This window comes from Phocoena phocoena, chromosome 10 (assembly GCF_963924675.1).
Source record: "Phocoena phocoena chromosome 10, mPhoPho1.1, whole genome shotgun sequence".
NCBI classification, from domain to species: Eukaryota; Metazoa; Chordata; class Mammalia; order Artiodactyla; family Phocoenidae; genus Phocoena; species Phocoena phocoena.
Genome location: NC_089228.1, coordinates 3802243 through 3820939, shown reverse-complemented (window position 1 = coordinate 3820939; position 18697 = coordinate 3802243). Strand labels below are relative to the sequence as shown.

The window sequence follows — 18697 nt, the reverse complement described above, 5'->3', positions numbered from 1 at the left end:
GAACCCAGCATGGACGGAACTGCTGGACCCTCTGGCTGCTGCATGAACCTTCTCTCTCTCTGTAACACAGAGCCTGGGGGGGCACAGCCTCCCCACCCTGAGGTACCAACTCCCAAAACCTCCTGGCAATTTGCTACACCTGAGGATGACTCGAATGCAGAATACCCTTTGAGCCAAGAGGCCAAGAGTTAACTGGGGGTGGGGAGTCACAGTGACAGGAGGAAGAGATTTTTAAGAGCTTCTGGTGATAGAAATCATCCCCAGCCAGCTCCCTGGTACCAGTTTATATTTGCTCTCTCTATTTTAATTAAATATCTGCCACTCACACATCCATGTTGCTGTTCCCTTGCCGGCTCTGCAGAGTTTAAATCAGAAGAGGTACCGAGAGGGGCACTGGACTGGGAGTCGGAGCTCTGATCTCCACTCCTGGCTCTGCCTTTAACTGAAGGGGAGACCTTGGGCAAGTCCCCTCCCCTCTTTGAGCCTCAGTTTCCACATGTGCAGAGTGAGGGGACTGCACCAACCAGTCAGTAAGTGCCTTCTGCTTGCTCTGGCCGACGACAGCCTTTTAAACTCATGGCTTTTCTGATGACGTCCCCTGACATTCCCATCTTCAGCCCCTGTCTGTTTCAACTGCAGTTCACCATACTCCCCCTGGAACTCTCATAACCGTATGTTCCAAGAGTAATTATCTTCCAATTTCACCTTCCAATTGCATCTTAATTTAACTTTCATTGCTGGGTGCCTGCTGGAATGTCCCAGCGAAGCCTGATGATTTCTAATTAGGCTGCTGTTAGGCTAGTCCAGTGATGCACGACCGAGCGGGAAGAGCATGGGTCCCCCGCTCAGACAGACCTGGACTCCAACCCCAGCTCTGCCACACACTGGCTGTGTCACAATGACTAAGAGGATGGTGGTTACGAGATTCAGTCCCATGGAGTCTATGAACCACTACGCTGCATGATCGGGAACTTCAGAGCCTGGCACACAGAAATCATTATGTGAGGTCTAGGACTGCCGTCACACTGCAAAAGTAACCAGGTTTATGCTGGAGGCAAATGACTGGATGGCAGATTTCCTGGGACCAAACCTGCCTTTACGTGTATTCCGGCTCACTCCATCCCCCAGATTCTCAGAGAAGGGAGGGCTTGCCCAAGCCTCATGCAGGGAAACGTGGGAATACCGGATCGGCTCTCACCATTGTTTTAAGCGAGTTTTATTAGGAGTGTAGGAAAGCGCTAGCCTGGCTCTGTCCAGGCTGCGCCAGATCAGGCAGCAGTCCACCTCCTTCCTCCAAGGAGTGGCTTGCTGGGCGCTGAGACCCTGCCCCAGCCTTTTCCACTACTCAAAAGGGGAATCCCTGCTCCCACTCCCACCTCCTACCCTGAGACCAACACTCATTCACTGTCCAGGTGCATACACCCCCAGCAAAACAGGGCCTGGACACAGGGAGGCGGCTACCACACTCCCAGGCCCCCAAGTCTCTCCTTTGTCAGATCAATCCAGCCAAACGTCTCCCATCTGCACCTCACTCCTAAGACAATGACTTTTTTCATCAAAAAGATTATACAGAGAAAAAGCCCACAACACACACACAAACACAGACTTTTTACACATACTCAGGGCAGCAGGATATGGTTCTAAGACAGCCAAAATGGTGGCTTCCTGTTTCTTCAGGGATGTGTGTTTTGGAATACGGATTCGGACGAGGGTGTTGGTCGGAGAGAGAGCTGCCTTCTGCTAAATTCTAAGAGAAAAATATTAAAAGAGCAGTAATCGCTCGTCAGGCAAATGAAGTTAGCTGGGGCTGCTGCCTTGCAAACTCGCCTCTAGGAGGAAACTTTCTGCCCTCCCCGCGGAGGAGTCAGGAACCCGAGAACTGGGTTCCAGGCACCGCCCATCTCTGACTCTCAGTTAATAAACCTGTTAAATGGCACTCCTCTGGAGGGATCATTATCTACTGTCAAACGCGTTCTGGATTTCACGGAATCCCTGGCCTAGCAAAGGCAGATTTGGAGAGCAGAGAAGCAAGGGCTTGGGAGGGAACGCCTGGAGTGCGGCTCAGCCTTGGCGTCCCCTAGGCGTTCGGTCCCCTGGGGGAGGCACAAAGAAGGCCCCGGGCCACGGCACTGCAGGAGGTTGGGGTGCGCTGCGGGTGTGTGTGTGTGTGTGTGTGTGTGTGATAATCTAGGGCTTTTTAGTTCCTTCGGAGAGCGAGCTCCAAGTCTGGGCGTCTAGAAGAGAGAAGGGAGCAAGAATCCGCTAAGGGCGCGCCTCGGAGTAGCGAGGGACCAGGAACAGACCCCGCAGTGGGGAAGACCTCAGACGGTTCCCGTGGGCCAGGAAGGGCCTCTGAGGGGGCAGCGAGGGCCTGGCGGGGACCCCGAGGAGCAGGAGTGAGGATTTAGGGTCGCGACCAAGTCGCCTTTGCGAAGGGAGCGTCATTCCCCGCTGCGAGGGGACCCTCAATACCGGGACTGCGGTGGGAGCGCGATACGGCCGTACGTGGCCAGGGTGCGGCCTCGCCGAGACCGAGGGTGCGTCCCCGAGGCTGGGCGCCTCGGACAGGGGCAGCGGCCCCCGATGTTCTCGTCCTCCTCGGCGAGGGCACTCGTAACCCGCCCATACCTCGGCCGAGGCAGAGCAGAGTGGGAAGGTCGGGGGTTTCTCGGCAGCTCGCTCCCGGCGCCCCGCGGGCTACAACTTGGAGCGCCTGGCGGGGGCCCCTCGCGCGCGTCCCTCGGCGCCTGAGGTCGCGCGGAGCCTCCTACCTGCTCTGTTCATCTTCCAGCGCGCGGAGCCAGGGGCCGCCCGTCGGTGCGTCCGTCCTTCCGAGCACGAGTCCGCGCGCCGCCTCACTCCATGGCCGCCCCGCGGGGCCCGCACCCCGTGGCGCCTGCCCCGCCCCCGGCGCGCGCCGGACTTCTCGCAGCGCGCAGGGCAAGTGGGGGCTTGGGGGGTGCGAGCCTCCGGGGCTGGGCGGGGCTGGGCGGGGGCAGGGAGGGGAAGGGGCGCGAACGCAGGGCGCGCGGCGTCGCGTTCACTCAGGACTCCGCGCGGCGCGCAGGGCCAGGGGGGCGCAGGGCGCGAGCCTCCGGGGGCGGGGCCGGGGGCAGCGGCCGGGACAGCGCGCGGTGTTGCGTCCGCTCCTGGCTCCCAGCTCCGCGCGCGCTGCGCTCTGGCCGCCGCGCCGCTGCCCGTGCCGCCGCTGCCGCCGCTGCCCCTCCGCCCCCTCCTAGACGTTTCCTCCCGCTCCCGGAGAGGAAGCCTTTTTTTTTTTTCTCTCCCCTTTCTGCTCTGTCAGGGATCGAGGGAGCCGAGGGGCGAGGCGTCCCTGCGCACATTTAAAGGGGCCATGGCCGTGGGGACTCGGGGAGCTGCGCGAGGTTCAAGGCACGAGGGTGGGAGGGGCGGGGTGAAGCTGGCGAGTTGGGCTTCTGGGGACTTCCTGGTCCCTTCGCCCAGTGGACCGTCTATCACTTTATTTTCAACCTCGGGCGTTCATTCAGTCCTGGGCCCAGCACCGTGCTGAGCGCAGAACAAGACAGCCCCAAATTCTTGCCCTGGTGGAGCTTAAATGGGATGTCAGTGGAGACACAAGACAAATAAGCAATAAACATCGTTTCAGAGAGTGATGGGTGCCTTGAGGGAGATAAACCAGGGTCGTGGGGCAGAGTAATTTTTAAAAATGCAAATTCTCAGGGCCCGCCCCAGACTTAACTGAATCAGAAATCCCGTGTTTAACAAATCCTTCGGGTCCTTCCGATGCAAGCTAGTTTGAGAACCTCTGGAGTAGAGAACAGGTGATCAAGGAAGGTCTCCCTGAGGAGGTGACATTGAAAGGGAGACCTGGTAGATGAGGAGCCTTTGTCCACTCATCGCTCACCAGCCAGCACCTCGCTGGGACCAGGCCTGGTGCTGGGTGACATGGATGACTCAAGCCTTCACCCTTGAGCACCCGTTGGATTGGCCACTCAAACATAGGCAGTTCTGCTTCCCCGGACAAGTGCTGGGATGGGGACAGGAGCTTGTGGGAACTCAAGAGGTGGCCCCTGAGTGGGGAGGGTTCCAGCAAAAAAAAAAAAAAAAAAAAAAAAAGGCCTTTCAGATGGAGGGAGTAGCTTGGGCAGAGACTTAGATGTGTGAAAAGGCATGGCCTGATGGAAGAGCCGTGAGGGGTTTGGCAAGGCAGGGAGATAGCGGGTGGCAACATCTGATAAGAGGCACAGAAGTTTGGGGTGAGGCGTGCTTTGAAAGCCATACCAAGGGCTTCCTTCCATCAGCCATTGAAAGCTGAGGGCAAGGGTCATGTCTCTCATCTATAACTGGCAGCCAATACTTATAGAGCACCTACTGTGTGCCTGGCAAGGTGTTAAGCTCTGTACCTGCATATTTACTCGTTTAAGCCTCACCACGACTTTATGAAGCTGGTATCAAAATTCTTCCCATTTTACATTTGAGGAAACCGAGTAAACTAAGAGTTCACATGAGCTTTCCTGACTGTTCTTGCCCTGGCTGTCCCATGTCTGCATCTCCAGGACCCAGCTCAAGGTGTGGCTTGGTCATTTAGTAGTTTGGTTGTGAGCCCACTACGTGCCAGGGTATAGGCTCGCAGCAACCCCAGCACTCTGTGGGAGGGTGTGGGGCTGGGGCATCTCAATTCATTCAGGCGATTCAGCCAATGTATCTACTACATGGGAGTAGGTGGGGGGGGACATGGAACATATCCCCCCGCACCACCACCATCCCTTCCTGTCCCTCATTTGGGGACGAAAGGCCCAGAAATGGCCCCATGCCAGGGTGATGACTGCAGGGCAGGGGCTATGTCTGCTCTGCTTACCCCTGTAGCCCTGGCATCTAATAAAGAACCCAGCACTTAGTAGGTCTTCAAAAAATATGTGTTGTCCACAAAAATAAAGGCCTGGGACAGAGGTTCAGACTATTGTTTGGGATCACTTTGGTTTTCTGGGACTGAAGGTGGCAGGGGCTAGAATTTTTGTGACTTTGACCAGATGTGCCAGGAGCTTGTGAGGAGGCAGAATTCCAAATGGCCACGAGGCATTTTGCAGCCTTGGCTGTCCTCCCTGAACCTAGATGCCTTCGGTCCAGCGTTTGGTCCAGGCAGTCCCAGACAACCATATGTTTTCATTGCACGGATGAAACACTTCTCTGAGCATCGTCTGTGGAGCCCAGCAACAGCAGCACTCAGAGGCTTCTTAAGAATGCAGAATCCCAGGCCCCACCCCAGCCCTACTGAACTAGAACCTGCATTTTAACGAGACCTCCAGGTGATCTGTTTATACATCTGGAAACACTGCCCTGGATAACTCACCGCATTACTTTTTGGCCAGCTGTGCTGCCAAAGTCCACAGAAGTAGAGAAGAGACTTCCCCAGGTTCTCACTGGGGTGAGAACTTAATCCTCTGACCTCTGTCTCCTTATTAATACATTATTGGAAGGTGGGTAGGTTTCTGGATATCTGGGGGCCTGCACCCAGCAGAACTCCTGGTGCATATGAGGTGCTCACTAAAACTATAAAACTTTTATGAAGGTCTGATTTGAATTGTTTCATGAGCCAGTTGGTGCCTGACACAGAGGATGTTTAATGCACACATACTGAAGACAGGAATCAATACATTTCAGTTAGATAATGTGGAAAGGCTCTGGGGAGGTGAAACTCTTGTTTCCCGTCATTATGAAAAATCTTATGTTTTCACACTCACCAAGCACTTCCATATACCTAACCAAGTTTGTAGGTTTTGTCTTGTTTTTATCTTCTAATGCCCACAGTATAGAATCAGATTATGTGCATTTCAGGCAAGGGCCTAGGGTGTACCTCAGTTTCTCCAAATTCAGAAATGAATTTGATCCTTTCAAAGGACTTATTCGTCTCTGAACCGCTACAGGTCCAGCCTTTTGTGGGGAAAACCTTAAGCGTCCAGCCTTTTGTGGGGAAAACCTTTTGCCTCTGAAATAGGAAATCAATGGCAGAATTTGTGTTACTTAGGCCCTTCATAAACTTTATGGATCCCTGCGTGGAAGCGGTGGAGAAGATGATGGAGGGGATGGAGGAGGTAGGAAAGGTCGTGTTGGAGGCGAAGGACGAGGGGGAGGGGGAGATGGTGACAGGATAGAAGTAGCTGTGAACATCACGGTTAGGGTGGAAGGCGTGATGTAGTCGGAGGTGGTGGAGGACGAGGTGGATGCAGGTTATGGATTTGATGGATGTGCTGGAGATGGTGGCCTTGGAGGAGGTGACGGAGGTGGAGGTACAGAGGGTGGGAGGTGTCCGTTTGAATATGGGTACAAATGAGTGAGTGGATCAATCACTTCAATATTTGATGCAAGAAGAAAATATGTTGTAAGAGTTGAGATCATTTCCGGGAATTAGCAATAAAACCCAAAGAACCTAGGACCCCCAAGGCAGGAGCAGGAGAGGGAGGCTCAGATAATTCAATCAACGGCCAGCTTACCCTTTGCTGTAGGGCCTGTGGAAAGAAGCAGGGAGGGCAGGAAGGGACCTCAGTGCTTGGCTAAGACCTTGCCATGACTGTTGAATTTGGGATTTGAGGCTAAGCAAAGTCTACTTTAAAAGATCATAGCACCAAGGGCAGTTGGGGAAAAAAAACCCAGGTCTGAACTTGTTTAGCTGAAACCACACGGTGGTGTGGAGTGATGGGCCATGAAGCTGAAACGCTTATTCCTTTGTTTGCTTTTCCTAATACGAGAAAATGGATGGGAAAGACCAGAGGGCTTTCCAAACATCCGGAGCTGATACTGGTGGCTGGACTTGCTTAGTCCTTGTGGAACTGAGCTATAACCACTCACTGAGCTCAGGGATGCGGTCAATAACCATGTGGGGGGTGATGACCCATCATCTCTCTGGTTTTGAGCCTTTCACACACATACTCTTCCCAAGAACCCTATAAAGTGTTTCTTATCTTCCCATTTCACACTTGGGAAAACTGAGGCCCAGACTGGGGAAGTGACTTGCCCTTCCAGCCCAGCCAGGACTCACCCCCCCTTCACTCTGAGAACATGTTCCTAACTACCAGGCTACACTGATTTCTCTGTGATGGGCACAAAGTCTGCCTAGATTTCATGCTTTCCAAATCACTCACCATCTTACTTGCTCCTCTCAGCAGACGTGAGCCACCCAGGGTAGGTGTTATGCCCACTTGACAGACACGGAAACTGAGGTCCAGAGGGAAAAATAACTGGCCTGGGATCCTATGGTAAGTCAGGGGATTCCAGCGCTGGGATCCACACCCCCTGACATCCAGGCCCAAGTCGGAATGATGTGGAGCTCTGCATACAACTTAAGTCACCTCAGATCAAAACCACTGAAATTCAGCTCCCTGTTCCCGCCTGCCTGAAGCCTCGGCAAAGTGCAGAGCCAGCACCGAAGCTGGATGTGATCTCCAGAAACAGAGAGCGCCCAGGCTCTGTGAGCTCCACGGCCAAGCCTCCCAGACAGACGGTAGAGTGCAGTGGTCAGGAGCCACACTGACCTGGGTGTGACCTGGGCGGGAGGGCAGGTCCCAGCCTCAGCTTCCCCATTGGTAGCTAGTATTTGCTGAGCGCTTATTTGGTGCATTCAGTAAGTCTTTTGCATATTTTAGCTCATTTACTCCTCCCAACAAACAAACTCCTCCTGCCCCTGAAGTAGGCAATGTTATTACCCCTGTGTTACAGACAAGGCTACCAAGGCACAGAGAGGCTGAGGCATTCACCCAGGGATACACAGCTAGTGAACAGTGGGGATTCCACCCTGGCTCTGGGGCTGGCTTTCTTACCCACCTCAACACGCTGCCGCCCTGCCAAGGATATGATAATAGTGTCTGCTCATTAAATGAAATGAATTATCTAAAGCATCCAGGAGGGGAGAGGGGAAGACGGGAGGTGCTCAAGAAATGATCATTATCGTTTAAACATCTAGTACAGAGTTGGTGTTCAATAAATGCTTACAAACAAAGTACACCGGGAACTGGGCCACGCACACCCCACGATCAGAGCAGGAGAGGGATGGGAGAGAGCATTTACTGAGCAGCCTCTGTATACTGGGATGGGTGAGAGGGGGCAACAGGGGAGCCCCTCGGGAGCACGGGGAGGCAGCCTGGACCCTGCTTCCTGGCCCCGGGGTGGGGGAACGATCGGGGTTTTGTTTACCGCTGAGATGGGGGCGCTTCCATAAAGCTGGGGCCCAAGGCCAGCTACCTTCGCATCCCTCTCTGTAGCAGAGTCCCCCTGGTTTCCCGGTTTCCACGAGGAGCAGCTCTATGCCTTTTGTCTCCGGGGATAAAATGCATGTTATGAAAACGGAAATGACCCCAGCTCTGCAGCCTCTTTGTGCTTTTGGACTGCTCACCCCACAACGCCACGGCTGCGACATCATCAGCTTCAGGGCTTATCTCCCCCTGGAAAGTAATTGAGTTGCCTTCCTGGCTCCAGGGGTGGGCAGATCTGAGCCAGACACCTGCCGGGGTGGACTCGGCTTAGCAAGGCCGCCCCTCCCTTCCTGTGCCCCGAAGACCGGGCCCTCACCCCCACCCCACTGCACACACCGGGCCAGGCACGAGCAGAGGGAGAAGTGGGGGTCCTGAAGGCCCCTGGTTTCACCAGTCACTGGCTCTGTGGCCTTGCTGGGGGTGTTTCACCAGTCACCGGCTCTGTGGCCTTGGGGGCAGGGACACTTTGCCACTGTGCACCTCAATTCTGTCCTCTGTAAAATGGGAACAATGAGACCTTTCTCTCGGGGTCATGGTGAGGATGAAGGGATGTTATTTCCCCTCTCTCTTCCCTTTCCTGTCCTTGAAGAGCTCATGGCTTGGTCTGAGAAACGGGCCTGGGTCAGCTAACAGTGACACAGTAGAGCTAGGGGTGAAGGCAGAAAATTGAACGGGCTCATTGGGCTGGGCTTTAAAGTGTCATTTACAGGTGGAGGGGTAGGGTTGCCGTTCCAGGTGAGGGTACAGCCCGTGGGGATGGAAGAGGAGGGCAGGATTGGGGCAAGGTGAGAAGTGTGCTCTGGACAAGCTCTCCAATGGCTGGCCAAAGAGTTTGGACTTTACCCTGATGGTGATGGGGAGCCTTAGAGTGTTTCTGGGGGAGGGAGTGACATGGCCAGACCCGTGTTGTAGCCGGAGTGGGAGGGGAGCCAGAGGGACAAGTCCGGAGGTAGGATGGCCCAAGGAGGCTGGGGCAGGGACCCCAAGAGAGATTAGGCCTAAATTTATGAATGTTCCTGACCCACGATCGCAGGGCTCAAACGCATGCTAGGAAGGCTTCCAGGAGGAGGCAAGCTTTGCTCTGCACCCTGGAAAAAAATCACACAAGCAGAGGGGAGCAGGAAAGGGCCTGCCACACAGCGGGTGGGAGTGGGAACTGGGGGTCAGTAGCCCAGTTAGGCTGATGTGTCCAGTGTGCAGGGATGGGTGAGAGGGACAGGCAGGGGCCTCAAAAGCCTTTGTGCAGCAGGCCTTTGACTCCCCAAGGAAGGGCTGAGCTCTGGGGGAGGGGAGTCTGAGGCTGGGCAGGGCCACTCTGAGTTTTTATCACCACTGGGTGGGATCCAGGGTCTGTGGAGGAAGTGACCGCCCTCTTCCGGCCAGCCATTTTTTTTCCTTCTGCTGGCCGTTTGGCTTTTTCCTGAGGCCGCATTTCCACAACGGCCCCTCCTGGCTGGCTGGGCGTGGGCATGGCTCCACCACACACCCAGCATTAGGGGTGGCCCGGCGCTAGGCTTCCTGTCCCTCTTTGGGCAGGCTGATTGGAGGAAAACAGCCCTCGGGCCTTCTTCAAAACAGGAAACTGCTCTCCCTGCTTCCTGAAGGACAGGAACTGTCCCCATGGCAACCATGGGACAAAGAGGCCATGTTAACCCTTCTGAGGTCAGGCCTGGCTGAGGCCCTTTCTTACCAGCCCCTCGTGGGTGTGGCACTGTACAGGTGACATCCTCCAAGTCTCACCACCATTCTGAGGGCAGGGCAGGGCGGGGACTTCATACCCATCGGGATGGATGTCAACGTGGAGTTCAACTCCGAGGGCAAAGGCGTGGCCACACCGCGAGCACACGGTGGGGTCTGAGGTCAGCTGTCTCTGCTGAAATCTTGGCTGTGCTGGCGGTGTACCTGGGGCAGGTGACTGAACCTTCCAGCCTCAGTTTCGCTACCTGTGTAAGAGGAAACAGCGCGGGGCTGTTGTGAGCGTCCGCTGAGTTCACTGCTCGTCCAGCGCGTACTCGCTTGTGCTATGAGCTGTTCTATGCCCCGATGGCAGCGACAATGACGCGAATGACAACCTCCTGCCTCGTGGGCTGAGTGTGTAGATGGGGGTCAGGAGGTCAATAGGCCCACACGTCCGTGCAGACCAGAGACTTGCAGGGAATGACCTGCAAGGGCTGCGGGTGGGGGAGGGGAGCATTCGGGCAGCGGGGCGGCAGGTGTGCTATCTGGGGATCAGCGAGGCACAGGGGCGGGCGAGGCGGGGAGCAGAGCGCCTTTGGGTCTATCCTCAGAGCAAGGCGGAGCCAAGGAGGGTGAGGCAGGCCGGGCATGTTCTGATTCGCATGTTTAAAGATCTGCCTCTGGCTGTGCGGACATGCAGAGTGACAGGGACTCTGAATGGTGTGTTTCCTGGGGGAACCTTGCTCAGGACCCTGGAGAGACCTGAGCCATGGGGAGACACCATCTGTGCTGGTGCTGGGGAGCAGGGCAGGGCGGGGACTCCATGACCTGCCCCCAGTGCTGCCACTGTTCAGGGGCCCAGCCTTTTCCTTGACGGCCGCACCAGGACACACCCAGCCTCCCTCCCTCCGACGCCCAAGGGCTGCTGCGTGGAGGACGCGGTGGACGCAGCTCCCGCACTGTGGCAGAGGCTGCTGTCCTCGCTGCGGCATCCAAGATCCCACACTCCCTGCCTCACCACGCCCCCTCCCCACCCCATCTCCCACCACCCTGGGCTCCGGCCACACCGGCCTTCCTCTCCATCCCAGACCCTGCCCGGCTCCCTCCGGCCCCTGGGACTTGTCCTGCTCTCTAAAATGCCTTCCCAAATGCTCACGTGGCTGGGCTGACCCCCTCATCCGCCAGGTCTCCAATGTCACCTCTTCTCAGAGACAACCCCACCCCTCCAGTCCCTCAGCATCCCCTCACCCAGTGTCTCTTCTTCACCTGCACTTACCGATATCTGAGATCGTCTCAGGATTTATCTGTTTCCCTATGTGGTGTCCGTCTACCCACCTGGTACAACAGCTCAGGGAGGGCAGGGCGCCCGGAGCAGAGCCTGGCACACAGTGAGAGCCACTCTAATATCTGCTGCGTACCGAAGGGACGATACTGACAGAGGCCCCCCTTCCTGGGCCTTATCACCAAACCCCTGCTCACTTCCACAGTCTGAAGAGATGTGGTCTCTCGGCCAGGAAGGCAGCTCTCAAGAGGAGTTGGTTGGAGGTGAGGGGAGCAAGGGTTAAATGCCTGCCCTGTAAGGAACTAGTTTTGTTCACGAATGTTAACAATCACCAAGAACTGTGTAGGGGACTCGTGCACGGGGAGGGATGTATCATTATCCCCATTTTTCAGATGAGGTAACTGAGGCGCAGAGAAGCAAAGTCCTGAGCCCAAGACCACACGGCTGGGAGGGGGCGGAGTCGAGGGGAAACCCAGGGGCCTGTGCCTTTCTCCTTAGCCTTCCGAAGAGCTGAAAGGGGCCTCGCGCACAGATGAGAAAAGGTGATTGACTTTCTGAAAAATCTCCAAGGCTTTGTCAAGGCCACTGCCATCGGCCACATCATTGGGTTAACGTAGGTGAACACAAACTTCCTGGACTGAAGCACCCTCTGCGCTGGTTAAAGCGCAAACTCCAAAACCCCATTCCAGTCCCAGTGAGTTAAGCCTCCCTGAGGTCGAGGTGGAGAGTCTTCGTTTTGGGAAACACAGCGTTGAGGCTGTGGAGGCCGCACCGTGAGGGGAGACTGGGCTGGGAGGAGCACAGGGATCCTTTCCAGCCAAAAAGCCTGAAGTTCCAACTGGGTCATCAGCTGAGAGCCTGTCCATTGATAATCTCAGGGTGTGGAGGAGTGTCTGAGGGGGCGTGAGCATGTCCGTACCCTGCCCTGCCAAGCTGGGGCAGCCCTGGGAAGGTCTGCCAGGCAGTCGATTCCATCCTCCGACCTCTGACCTCCTACCTGCTCTTGACTTACCCCAGGGACAGGGAGCTCATGTCCTCACAGGGCTCTCCTCCCCTTGTGAGACATCTTTGCGGAATGGGGGTGGCAATGTCACCTTCCAGGATGCACCAGCAAGGCTGGCGATTTTAAAACAGGCATTTGGATGAGCCACCAGGCCTGACTCCTGATTTATTTTCCGGAATGGAGCTCTGCCCCTCTGCCGGCTGGTGGCAGAGGGTGGGGGAGCGGCTCTGCAAGGACCATGTTAATTAGCTTGATAAGCGCGTGTGCACCCGTGCGGAGGGACCCAGAGGCAATGTGACCGCCTGTCATGGACACCATCAACTTCTGGGGTGAGCTTCCTCTACCTGAAATCCAGACACTTAGAGAAATGAATCCGACACCATGTAAACACTCAGCACCCTGGGCACCAGTGCACTGCCCCACAACTGGGGGTCTCCATCCTTCTAGAAGAGGCTGCAGTCAGCATGCATGGTACCCCGCGGGAGCTGCCTCCGAGCTGCCTTCTGGCAGGGGGGCTACAGGCTGGAGCCTGATCCTCTCCAGCTCAGAGGAGCCCCTAGGGAGGGGACAGCGTGTGAGGGAGGGGACCTTCAGCACATGGTCTGACAAATTCTGATGATCTCACAGTGTGAGCTGGGGACAGAGCCTGACAGCTCGGAGTTTGGGACGAGGGTGTGGACTACACACTGGGGTTTGAGCCCCAACCCCCGCCCCATCTCTCAGCCCTGAGCTCCTGGCAAGTCCTTGTCCCGCTGGGTGTCCCCCTCATTTATAAGATGGGGCATTTCTAGCACCTACCGCACGTGCCCACTAGGGGAGATGAAGTAAGATGATGACCCTGCAGTGCTTAGCCCGGTGTCTGTTATGTAACATGCGCTCAGTATGTTAGATATTATTCCTAAGTATTACTAGTGAAGAAGTATCTGGCACAAAGCAGGCCATCAGTTAGAATTTGATGTCTTTTATTGTTTGTGAAGGTCTAACCTCACTGACTTGACAGTTTAATGTTTAACTATAAATAAAATTTGTTCACACTTTACTAATGACCAGGCAGCAGCATCCAGACTTTGCTCTGGGGTCCAGTCAAACTCTTAAAGTCCGAGGATGATTTGCCTCCCTCAGGTTGCAGACACTCCTGCCTACATAGATGTGGGCTCGGTGCCTCCTCAAACTGGTGGAGCTGTGGTGCTTGACATGTTACGTTTAATCACCACAGGCACTCTGTGTGGCAGGTATGATTATACCCATTTTACAGATGAGGAAACTGAGGCCCAGAAATTTGCCTGGGAATACATAGGCAGCGAGAGCAGACGGTTGTGATCCCAGGTCTGTTGTAACCACACGGCTGGTGCTTTTCCCACCGCACTTAACTCAGGATCTCCCCAACCAAAATGGAGATGATTTCCCCCCAAACAGTGGCAGTCGCAGCACTGATGAGGGTTTGAGGGGTTCCCTGTGACCAGGGCACATGTGGGGCGGGTGGTAGAGTAGTATTTGTAACCCCCGGCCTTTCCTCTGACATTCATTTCAACCCCATTTATGGGCACCCTTTTTGTGCCAAGCCTTGGAGGGAACCTGGGGGGTCAGACACACTCAGGGAGCAAGCGAAAAGCATCACAGCTAGGACCGGCCGTGCAATTGTGGGGCCAAGTGCAAAGCGAAAATGCAGTGCCTCTCGTCTAAAAGTTAAGAATTCCAAATGGTGACAGTAGAACATGGGGGTTTAAACCAAGCACGGGGCCCTCCTGAGCGTGGGTCCCCATGTGGCTGTGATGGCCGCACACTCGTGAAGCTGGCCCTGTGCACACCAGCACTGCGAAAACAGCACCTCCGAATGCCCAGCCCACAGCCTGGCACAGAGTAGGAGCCAAGTACACATTCATTGAGCAGTGAGTTCCCCCAACTCTGTGAGATGGACACCTGATCATGAATTTGCAGCTGGGTAAACTGAGGCTCAGGAAGGCTCCCGCCTCTCCAGGCCTCACCAAAGCCCAGGTCGTGGCCTCCTGCTTGGCGTGCTGGCCCACTGTTCCATGTTGACCCCAATCCTGACCTTTGTTTTCCTGATCCCAGAAAGAAGGGGTAATGTTTACCACAGGCTGAAGTTTATTTTATTTTTGTGTTTCCCAATAATTGATTCCAACAGTTCCTACAGACGTCCTGCCGAAGGAAAACATGTTTTGCTCACTCAACCTTCGACTTCCTCGCGGCGCCAACGGTGGTGGGGGCCCACGGCCACAAGGAAAGCGTGGGGTGACTTTTCCCTTGGTTATTTTATTTTTTTTCCATCTCGCTGTCGGGGGACAACAAAACATGTTTTCCTTTTTCTCCAAAGGAAATCGGAACTTTCTTATTGACTACTTGTTGCCTAAATTTCATCTTCCTACTCCTGTGATTACCTTGGACTGGGTGAATTATGTGAGAAAACTTAAAAATAAAGGACTGTCTGTCACTTTACTGAAAGGACAACCATCACAACCAAAATTTTCATTCACATGAAGCCACTGATGCCACCGAAATTCACCTTGCCTTCCTCATCAGTGTCTGTGCATGCTCTTGAAGTGGCTTTATTATTCCAAGTTCTCACATTTTCTCATAAGGTTACCTTCTTCAAAGTGCAGGACTAGGGAAACTTACACATCCAATGTCTGGTCAAGATGATGGCTGCCTGGAGTTCACTGAAGCAGATATGGGCGTATGGTGTGAGGTAGGGGTCAAGGATCTTTTCTCCCCCATGTGCATATTCAACCAATCCAGCAGCATTTATTTAAAATTCATCATCCTTATTCCACTCCACTGCAGTGCCTCCGTTGTCATAAATCTGGTGATGCCACCCATGTTGGTCTAGTTCTGGACTTTCTATTCTGTTCTCTTAGTCTAGTTGTCTATTTCTGTGCCAAGGCCACCTGTCTTAATCAATGTTGTGTCCACTGAAATAGATAATCATGGTTTGCTTCATAACTCCTCTACTACTGAACATTTAGGTTGTTTCCAATGTTTTATTTTTATGACTTGCTTGTACTAAGTCATGGTAATAAAAATAGCAATAATAGCTGAGACAGTGTGCCAGTCTCTGCTCTAAGTGCTGTCCATATATTAACTCGTTTAATCTTCACAACAAGCCTTGGAGGGAGATGCTCTTGTGATCCCCTCTTTGAGAGACGAGGCCCTTGTGGCGCAGAGAGGGATGATGGGGCTGGAGTCTGGACCCAGACAGGCTGGCTCTGGGACCTGCACTTTCATCCACTTCCCCCTAGAATCAGAGAGTGGATGAAAGGGGAGTGTTGAAAGGGATGAATCAAATGTAGGCTGTAATGCCTTCCTCGTCTTCTGGAATTAATGAGGTGGCCTAGTGGCTGTGGAGCCTGAGAGCCCTGGGACCCCTCCCAGGCTGCACCACTCACTGGCTGGGTGACTTTGGGCAAGTGATGACTCCTCTTTAAGCCTCGGTTTCCCTGTCCGTAAAATGGAGATACTAGATCCACTTGTCTGGGCTATCGTGGGGCTCACGGCAGGTTCCCAGTCCTGTCTTAACTGCCTTGACTGATGGCCCAGGAGCCTCAGTGGCCCCAGAGGGCCCTCCCCAAAGAAGTTTTTGATTTGCAGGCATTCTGGGCTTTCCTGTTTCCTGGAGCAGCTGAGGGCATGGCTGGTGGCACCCCAGAACCTGCTTCTCGTGGCCTCTCTCTGCATTTGGAGATCTGAAGCTCTGGGCTTTCCTGACCATCAGCTCCCCGAGGTGGGTGCTCTCCTGAACACCCCTCCCCATTCACTGGGCAGCAACTCCTCCCCCTTTAAGGACTGCTCTCCTGACCTGCAGGCCTGAGTGAGCGTCTGATGATGTTGCCAGCCTCCTGCGGCTGGACCGTGAGCTCCGCGAGGCTGGACCTTGCCATGGCTCCACTGACAGAACCAGGCACAGGCTCACAGCAAGTGGTATTTGCTGAATGGATGAATGAACCTTATCAAGCAGTTACCAGCCACCAACCATCCTGGTTTGCCCAGGACCAAGGAGTTTCCTGGAAGGCAGGACTTTCAGTGCTAAAACCATGGATGACTTGGTGAAACCAGACAAGTTGCGCACCCTGAGTTACCACCGCGTGGCAGGCCTTGGGTCCAGCCTTTACAGTCACTGCTGGATCTATCCTCGTGTCTTAGGTTGGGGCCCCTAGAAGCAGAGCCCAAGTCAGGGATCCAGGTGTATGTGAATTACTGAAGAAGTGCTCTCAGCAGAAGTGAGGGATACAGGGAGGGCAAAGGCAAAACGCCAAGCGAGGCTGTGGCCCTGGCTGGAGACTGGCCGTGGCGCAGCTCTGGAGTGCCAAGAGCACCACAGAGTTAGCCCCACCTTGAGGGGAGGGGGCCCCGGAGAAGGGTGGCAGCCAAGGGCAATGTCCAGGAGAGGGGCAGCAGCTGTCAGCCATTAGGAGCCATTATCACTGCAGCTGAGGGACAGGGGGCACTGTCCTGCAACAGGGATCAGACCATGGCACCCAGTGTCCACTGGACTTCGTAACAGCCATGGAGGAGGTCAAGTATGGGTATATCCCTAACAACTCTTTTAACCTAAAACCAGCCAGTGGAATGAAATCTGAAGTCCTTACATCAGCTGCTGGCCCCCGTCTCTCTCCTCCCCACCGTCTCACTGAACTCCCAGGCACCCCGGCCTCTTCTCTTGTCCCTGTGCACATCTTTGCCCGAGCACGGCTACTGTCCTTGCAGTTTTCTCCCTCTCCCTTGGCCCAGCTCTCTCCCTGGCTGCCTCCTGCCCGTCATTCAGGTCTCAGCTCAAACGCCACCTTCTTGGAGAGGCCAGGGCACCCCACCCATATCCCCTCAATGCTGCTAGTGACTCTCCACCGGGCGACCCAGGTTATTTTCTTCCTGGCACTCGCCACTATCTGAAATGACTCTATTTATGTTCCTCAATTGCTTTATGTCTGTCTCCATCTCCAAACACAAATTCTCTGAGGGCAGCAAGTCTTTCGCTTCTGTAGGGACTCAATAAATATTAGTCTAATGAATGAGCATGTCCCCACTTTACAGATGACAAATGGAGTCTCTGAAAAGTCACAGGACTTAAATGAAAGGTCACCTGCTGCTGAGTGGCAGAACTGGAGATCAAACCGGGCAGACCACAAGGCTGGGCTCCCAACCACCAGGCTATCCCACCTCCTTTGCCTCCTTTGCCGTGATGGTGGAGACGGGGTCAGAATGTGCATCCCCGGCGTCCCAGCTCCCGGCTCAGAGCCTGGCCCAAAACACGGGCTGGCAGATGTGTGGGGAGCAGACGAGTGACGGGCCACTGATGAGAAACCCTCCTTGCCTCTTAGAAGGGGCAGCGGAGGTGGCTGTGCTCCACCTGCATTTCCTGGGGACCTGGGAGTCCCCCTAGCCACAACGCCATCCTGTGATCAGAATGCACTGCGGTTCCAGGGTGGGGTGGCAGGTGCTGTCTGCTGGGTGATCAATGTGAATAATAAACTTGCAGACTTAATAAGCTCGAGTTAACTTCTCTCCCTTCAGTGATGAATGGGCTTCCCGGAGCCCATAACTCATGCTGTCGGCAAGCCTCCCTTCCCTCAGCAGCCATCCAGCCCCAGCCTGCTGTGAAACATTGCCCAGGGAAGGGGAGGGACCTGGGTGCAGCGGGGGACTTATTTATGGCAGGGAACACAGGGCTTTCAGGGAGCAGCAGGGTCTTTCTGGGTGGTTTCTGGCTCCAGAAAGGAGATGGCTGGGGGTGAGGGAGGTGGGCGATCAATCTGCCACCAGTGGCTGGGGGACCATGGGTGACTTCTTTCCCCTCCCGGGCCTCCTGTTCCTCGTCCGTCAAGGAAGATAATAATAACCTGGGCTGTTCCAAGAATCAGAGATGTGATGGATATAAAAAGTGCTGGACAGGGCTTCCCTGGTGGCGCAGTGGTTGGGAATCTGCCTGCTAATACAGGGGACACGGGTTCGAGCCCTGGTCTGGGAAGATTCCACATGCCGCGGAGCAACTAGGCCCGTGAGCCGCAATGACTGAGCCTGCGCGTCTGGAGCCTGTGCACTGCAACAAGAGAGGCCGCGATAGTGGGAGGCCCGCGCACCACGATGAAGAGTGGCCCCCGCTTGCCGCAACTAGAGAAAGCCCTCGCACAGAAACGAAGACCCAACACAGCCAAAAATAAATAAATAAATAAAGTGCTGGACAGTGGGAGTGGGTTTGATCACTTCTGTTTGCAAATGTGTGAAAACTTGGGGGAGAAGATCAGGTAGCTATGAATGGAGATTGCAAAGATCCTTGACCTACACTCCCCAAAGGGTGGTCCTCGGACCAGCAGCCCCGAATCTCCTGGGGGCTTGCTAGAAATGCAGACTCTTGGATCCTGCCCCAGACCTGTTGGACCTGAATCTGCGTGTTAACGAGATCCCTTGTGATTCCTGTTCATGTTTCAGGTTGGGAATCACTGGCCTAGACCAAGCATGGACCATCAGTGACTTTGGTGCTTCCATTGACCAGTC

At 54.8% G+C, this 18697-nt stretch overlaps 1 protein-coding gene across 1 annotated transcript in view; it reads right to left on the bottom strand.

The window, feature by feature from the left end:
• Positions 1-2262: 2262 nt before the first annotated feature.
• Positions 2263-18697, bottom strand: part of C10H3orf20 (chromosome 10 C3orf20 homolog) — an 85008-nt gene continuing 68573 nt past the window's right edge. Inside the window, 5 exon segments of the mRNA XM_065885089.1 lie at positions 2263-2371; positions 2473-2628; positions 2772-2985; positions 6004-6140; positions 6474-6488. Of these exon segments, the coding sequence (XP_065741161.1) occupies positions 2263-2371; positions 2473-2628; positions 2772-2985; positions 6004-6140; positions 6474-6488 (631 nt within the window).